Source organism: Amphimedon queenslandica, unplaced genomic scaffold (genome assembly GCF_000090795.2).
Source record: "Amphimedon queenslandica unplaced genomic scaffold, v1.1 AMPQUscaffold_11692, whole genome shotgun sequence".
Classification (NCBI taxonomy): Eukaryota; Metazoa; Porifera; class Demospongiae; order Haplosclerida; family Niphatidae; genus Amphimedon; species Amphimedon queenslandica.
The window spans coordinates 1-7342 of record NW_003548066.1 but is presented as its reverse complement, the minus strand read 5'-3'; the positions used below and the strand labels follow the sequence as shown (position 1 = coordinate 7342).

The 7342-nt window shown below is 35.4% G+C and overlaps 2 protein-coding genes across 2 annotated transcripts in view; one reads left to right on the top strand and one right to left on the bottom strand.

Moving 5' to 3' along the window:
• The window catches only part of LOC109589033 (dynein assembly factor 3, axonemal-like), a 7663-nt gene extending 3945 nt beyond the window's left edge, over positions 1–3718 (top strand). Inside the window, exons 4-7 of the mRNA XM_020005154.1 lie at positions 3073–3172; positions 3318–3398; positions 3442–3523; positions 3568–3718. Coding sequence (XP_019860713.1) covers positions 3073–3172; positions 3318–3398; positions 3442–3523; positions 3568–3621 — 317 coding nt within the window. The 3' untranslated portion in view covers positions 3622–3718. The remainder of the gene's footprint in view (positions 1–3072; positions 3173–3317; positions 3399–3441; positions 3524–3567) is intronic.
• LOC105315136 (beta-1,3-galactosyl-O-glycosyl-glycoprotein beta-1,6-N-acetylglucosaminyltransferase 3-like) lies at positions 3637–5009 on the bottom strand. The gene has a single exon (XM_011409666.2). It carries the CDS (start codon positions 4933–4935, stop codon positions 3700–3702), a length of 1236 nt encoding a protein of 411 aa, XP_011407968.2. The 5' UTR covers positions 4936–5009; the 3' UTR covers positions 3637–3699.
• Positions 5010–7342: the final 2333 nt, after the last annotated feature.

Here is a 7342-nt window from a genome sequence, read left to right as displayed (position 1 = left end):
AAAGCACTTGTAGGTCCATTTGCACTTTTATATAATGTCAAATTGTAAGGGGCTGAACTCAAACTTCTATCAGTGATTTTAATTCTGTTGTCAACTATCGAGACGATTGCTTTATGAGTAATTTGCTTGTAAGTGAATGTCGAATTGTCAATCATGCCAATGTCAGTACCAAACGGGACAATATTGACTCCATTTGCTTTTTTGAAAGCCTCGACTATGTCTCTGTTTGTAACAAGGGGTAGTTCAGTTCCATGCAGATCAATTACATATCTCCAAGTGTGGTTGTATTGGAGCAGCTCCTTCAGACAAACCAGGTGCGCATTGAGAGTAGAGGGGGATGCATAAACAACTTTGGCAGACTTTTTTGGTATGAGGATGTTCTTTGGATAGCAAGTCCTTGCAAATTTCTCTATTGCTTGTCTCCATTTTTCAGGAGCTTTTCGATCAATATGAAGACAGATCAAGTTCTGTGGCCTATAAAGATGCTTCAGTAGACGCATGTACTGTCTCACTGCAGATTTTGACTTTTGGTGGTGAATGAGTACCACATAAGCGATTGGGAATTGTTTCTCAACTGGAGAATTGTAGTGAAAGGTGTCATTGAGAGGCCAAGAAGAACATTCGAAGGACAGCCTGTGCCAACTAGTGCGGGAAGTCAGCGGCTTTTGTGGAGCTCTTTGCCTACTTCTGGTCACAGCTACCATTTGTGAACGAGTAGGTCTGTTTCTAAAGCAGCTAAATAGAACCGTAACAGAGAGAAACATAATAAAGAGAAAGGTGATAAACCATATTTTCCTGTACATTTCTTGCTTTCTTCATAGTATGAACAATCTCCGCTAGCTAGCCCCACCCAATGTAGAACTGGACTATAGACCCTGTTATCATGTTATCATTGGTTGGTGGGTAGGTGCTTTCAGAATCATCAGATTACCATGAATTGCACAAAATTCATTTACAGCTTGGTCAGCTCCAAGTAACTCAGCATTGAAGTCTAACTTGCAGCTGAATTATCATCATTATTATTATTATTATAAACTTTACACACGGTAAAATTTACAAAAAAGATAAACAAACCGTGCCAAAAAGGACATACTGAATGAAAACTGTGAACCCAAATAATTTTTAAAAACTTAGGCTTAACATACTTACAGTGGTGGGTATATCAATCTGTGCTTTCTACATATTTCTCTGTAGACTATACCACATGTTTTGAGTCTTTTAAAATTTGATAAATAATTAAATAAAATATCAGCATTCAATAATTTTAACAGTTTTTACAACTGAGGTACCCAAGTTATATTTACTTTAAAAAATTAGGCCAAAGGTTTATGGATCACAATTTTATTGGGTTTACAGTAGTAATAGGCGGCTACAGAATCTTGAATTAACCAGGGCTCATTAATTATTCATAAGAATTAGGGGTGTGGTCAATTAATAAAATGACTGAAAGTCATTATGATTGATAGCTCACAAAAGCCAGTTACCACACTAAATTGACTAAAATAACTGTAAAGTGGAGCTAATAGCAAGTATAAACAGTTGTGGCTATAAAAAATGAATTCTAGTGATGATCTCACTCCTAATAATAACAAAACACACCTTTTGGGTGTGGTTTTGGTTGAAAACTACCAGGGCAAAGCCCTGGCTTGCCCGGGCCTATAGCCGCCTATGCTTGCAGTCAAATCATGAAGTACTCAATCAGCTATTATGCTTACAGCCTAAAAATACAATAATGTCATAGATAATTTGATATTAATACAGTTTGATAATTTAAGAATAATTATAAGATAATGGTTCCGATTAAAAAAATTGAAAATTAACAAAAATAAGTTTGACCACGCCCTGAACAGATTTAATAACTTTTAATTAAGCAATGAGGTGTGACTTGGAAAACTGAAAGCTCGACTGAAAGCATTGCATTTTGGACTCAAGATGGTCAGTCTAGTCAACGGAGATGGAAACAACAGTGGAGTAAGTCTACCTCTACATCTCCTAAACTCACTATAAACTCAAAATACCCGCAATACATACCATTAAATGGAATTAAGAATAGAATGTATGTGTAAGAGGATGGCTCCTCCCACTGTTCCTATTAATAGTAACAGGGACATTGCATATAATGAACTGCCTATTAGTTGTGAGTTACCAGTCAAGTAGTCGAGAGTTATGAGCCACATGGAATACTTTACCAGTCCTTCCAAACAGCGTAATAAAAAGACAATTGCAGATCTGTCCGACGAGTTTACCAACAACAAGAAAAATTGGTGCAACTTTTGTTCTGAGCTCTACCCCATTAAGAAGAAGCCTAAGTATATTGAGGTGAAGTATGATTTAGTTGTAACAATTGGTAATGGAAATTTGGAATGGTGTCCAAGATTGATAGAGTAGCTCTTTGTAGTTAGTACTGTATAAGCTGTACCTATCATAGAACAAATAAAATATTATTTTGTGTAATAACTCATCCTATTGGTATATGAATGGAGAGATATCACATCAAATATTTAGTCACTATTTTAAGTACTACTATTATGCTTTATCATTGTATGCGTAGTCTTTTACTGACAGTTATTTGCTGTTAGATAAAATTTTTGATTTTTGTTGTCTCCATTGCATGCATTATACTGCCATGTACATGTGCTGCATGTAGGTTTTGAAAATTGAATTTGGTTGTTTTGTGTATTCAAATTTTGAATGACAATCCCATTCAGACCAATGTATGGTCTGTATGCTAGTGTACATGGTGTCCCTCAGTGTAGCTATTGATCCTATTGAGGGCTCATCTTGTATTTCTCTATTAAGATCTGTTTCAATAGTCCTCATACGATAATCTGTGGGTGGGGCCTTATGGGGTGTGGTCATTAGAAAATGAAAGTTTGGCCAAACGAAAGAAACCCACTATACGGTAGTCACAGACAGCTGTTGTATGGATTCTGTGGTTAGCATTCTATCTCCACAATTGTTGCATCAGTGTTCTAAGGCTGTTGTGTGGCTATATGGAAACCAGGCCTAAGCCCTACAGACTGGCTATGCAAGACTATATTGATCATTAATAATGTCTTCATTGTCTTGTAGGTTCAGTTAGAGTCACATTGCTACCACTTAATTCAGCAACAGAACTGGGAAAGAAATCGAAATATGAGAAATTATTCCACTGTGCCTTTTTCTCAAACAGGTATGTTAATTATCAGTGCCTCATAATTTGATCTATTAAACCTCTTAAGTGTAGTCTGGTGATCAGCCCCAGACTATCTTAAGAGTACATGTACCATACTTGAGTACAAAGACATAGGCTAGCTATATTATTTTATTTATTTCAGTATGATACATCATCTAACATCTGTCAATGGACTGGACAGAGTAATGAATGAAAGATGCTTACTGATATGTGAAACGGCAAGGTACATTAGATTTTATAATATTGAATTTTAGTCATGCTCATAGATTCATACTTGATTTGAGAAAAGAGAACAAAGATGAATATCTTAAGAAAGTAATGCAAATGGCTTTGGCCATTGGATTTAAGGTATTATGATAGCGCTGTGGTTAAATTTATTATAAATGTCACAGTCATCTCAAGTCGAAACAGATGCTAGCAATACTCTGTTGTTCACACTATCATGATAATTGCCATCATTAGCACTCCTTATCACTTATTGTTACTAATATGACAATTTATTATTATTATTCAAAAAAATAAAATTATGATGATACAGACAAATAGTCATTGATTTCTTCATTCTCATTTCGGAAAACAAGGTTTCTTTCTATATAGTCCATGATCCCCTTATTGTAGCTACTAATGTATTTATTGTGAAAGAATTGTGACCTAGCTTCTGATCTCTGCTCTAGCCAGTTGATATCACTAGTGCTAACCACACATATGTTATGCCTGTAGTGTTTAGCCCTGCATATTTTAGGATTATTATTATTCTGTTGAAATACCCTTGTTGAAACTATCGGAAGTTCAAAATTTAATTGTTTCCGTTTGAGCCAGCCACCTGGTGCCTCTGGAAGGTTGTTGAGTGTACTGAAGAAGTACTCCTCAGCACTCATGACGTCTTGTAAATACTTTCGTAGAGCTATAGCTTTAGGAGACGAGAATATAAATTTCACAAAATCTCTAGAAAAAGCACTTGTAGGTCCATCTGCACTTTTATATAATGTCAAATTGTAAGGGGCTGAACTCAAACTTCTATCAGTGATTTTAATTCTGTTGTCAACTATCGAGACGATTGCTTTATGAGTAATTTGCTTGTAAGTGAATGTCGAATTGTCAATCATGCCAATGTCAGTACCAAACGGGACAATATTGACTCCATTTGCTTTTTTGAAAGCCTCGACTATGTCTCTGTTTGTAACAAGGGGTAGTTCAGTTCCATGCAGATCAATTACATATCTCCAAGTGTGGTTGTATTGGAGCAGCTCCTTCAGACAAACCAGGTGCGCATTAAGAGTAGAGGGGGATGCATAAACAACTTTGGCGGACTTTTTTGGCATGATGATGTTCTTTGGATAGCAAGTCCTTGCAAATTTCTCTATTGCTTGTATCCATTTTTCAGGAGCTTTTCGATCAATATGTAGACAGATCAAGTTCTGTGGCCTATAAAGATGCTTCAGTAGACGCATGTACTGCCTCACTGCAGATTTTGACTTTTGGTGGTGAATGAGTACCACATAAGCGATTGGGAATTGTTTCTCAACTGGAGAATTGTAGTGAAAGGTGTCATTGAGAGGCCAAGAAGAACATTCCAAGGACAGTCCGGACCAATTAGTGCGCCGGGGGGGTAGCGGCTTGTTTTGCCTGCTTCTGGTCACAACTACCATTTGTGAACGAGTAGGTCTGTTTCTAAAGCAGCTAAAAAGAACCGTAACAGAGAGAAACATAATAAGGAGAAAGATGGCAACCCATATTTTCCTGTACATTTCTTTGTTCATAATCTTTCATGCGCCCCACCAAGAGTAGATAATAATTAGAGGAGAGTGTCGATGTCCTACTGTGCCTATCATCACGCCGTAGAATTGAAGAGTCACATTCAGGATATTTTCAGTATTTTTGACTAGTTATTTGAGAAAATAACTAGCAATAATACGGAAATAACCTGATTGTGACTCTTCAATTCTGCGCCGTGATGAAGCAGACCTTATAGCCAGTATAGTAGGACACTCTCCTCTAATTATTATCTACTCTTGGCCCCACCCAATGTAGAACTGGTCCAATTGGATAGCTGAATTAAGCTGATCAGATACACAAAATCCATTAGCTTGCAATGGTCAGCTCCAAATAACTCAGCATTGAAGTCTAACTTGCAGCTAAATTATCATTATTATAAACTCCATTTACATTCTACACACGGTAAAAATTTACAAAAGTTAAACAAAAGAAACAAATAGAAAATACACAAAGAACATACTGAAAGAAAACTGTGAACCCAAATAATTTTAAAACCTTTTGTTTAACATTCTTACAATGGTAGGTATATCAGCATTCAATAATTTAAACAGTTTTTACACTGAACTGAGGTAAAATTAGGCCAAAAGTTTATGGATCACAATTTAATGGGTTACAATAGTAATTGAAACTCAAGTAATATGAAATAGCTATGGCAGCTCATGATAACTTAATCAATGAGCTATCATGTTTAAAGCCTACTCTATGTAAAAATACAATAATGTGTTCATAATAAGAGTTTGATAAGATGATATTGATAAGATAAGGTAATAAATAATTACTCTAAAAATTAAAAATAAAATCATAGATAATAGAGTAAAGCCTCAGTAAATGAACTATACTATTATCTACTCAAATATTTATGATAAAATCATAGATAGAATGATAAAATCATAAAATCATAGATAAAAAATGAAAAAAAAGTAAATGAAAATTTACTCCATTATCTATGATAAAACCATTTACTCTAATATCTATGCATAAATTTAATAAGCTTGACCACGCCCTGAACAGATTTAATAACTTTTAATTAAGCAAAGAGGTGTAACTTGGAAAACTGAAAGTTCGACTGAAAGCATCGGCATTTTGGACTCAAAATGGTCAGTCTAGTCAACGGAGATGGAAACAACAGTGGAGTAAGTCTACCTCTACATCTCCTAAACTCACTATAAACTCAAAATACCCGCAATACATACCATTAAATGGAATTAAGAATAGAATGTATGTGTAAGAGGATGGCTCCTCCCACTGTTCCTATTAATAGTAACAGGGACATTGCATATAATGAACTGCCTATTAGTTTTGAGTTACCAGTCAAGTAGTCGAGAGTTATGAGCCACATGGAATACTTTACCAGTCCTTCCAAACAGCGTAATAAAAAGACAATTGCAGATCTGTCCGACGAGTTTACCAACAACAAGAAAAATTGGTGCAACTTTTGTTCTGAGCTCTACCCCATTAAGAAGAAGCCTAAGTATATTGAGGTGAAGTATGATTTAGTTGTAACAATTGGTAATGGAAATTTGGAATGGTGTCCAAGATTGATAGAGTAGCTCTTTGTAGTTAGTACTGTATAAGCTGTACCTATCATGGAACAAATAAAATATTATTTTGTGTAATAACTCATCCTATTGGTATATGAATGGAGAGATATCACATCAAATATTTAGTCACTATTTTAAGTACTGCTATAGTCATTATGCTTTATCATTGAATATGAAATCTTTATTTGCTCTTAGATTTTTGATTTTTGTTGTTTTCATTGCATGCATTATGCTGCCATGTACATGTGCTGCATGTAGGTTTTGAAAATTGAATTTGGTTGTTTTGTGTATTCAAATTTTGAATGACAATCCCATTCAGACCAATGTATGGTCTGTATGCTAGTGTACATGGTGTCTGTCAGTGTAGCCATTGATCCTATTGAGGGCCCATCTTGTATTTCTCTATTAAGATAGTATGTCTGTGAACATCATGTGACATCTGTTGAATTAGTAATAGGAACAGATAGTCTCCCCCTCTCTCTCAACACACATACGTACTTTTAGTCTTTTTTCTATTTTTTCTCTTCACTTTTTTGTTTATCTCTTCTCTGTCTCTTCCTATCTTTTTCTCTCTCTTAATATTTAAAGGGTTATATGTTTGAAGACTCGGATGATGCAGATAGTGCTACCGATCGCTCACCACTTGTGAGACAGCAGCCAGCAGATGACGATACACTCCACAGACACACGCACATCATAACAGGATACCTGTCAATATTTGAAGTCATAGTACTGGTAAGTGTTCTCATTTTAATTATAAATGTACATGTAATCTTAATTATAATTCAAGTTTCTACTAATAATAAAGCATGCTTCATCAGCTGACTAGCCTAGTAGCATATATAGCAGC

Coding starts and splice junctions, on each gene's coding strand:
- LOC105315136 (XM_011409666.2), bottom strand. CDS start 4,935: ATGAACAAAGAAATGTACAGGAAAATATGGGTTGCCATCTTTCTCCTT.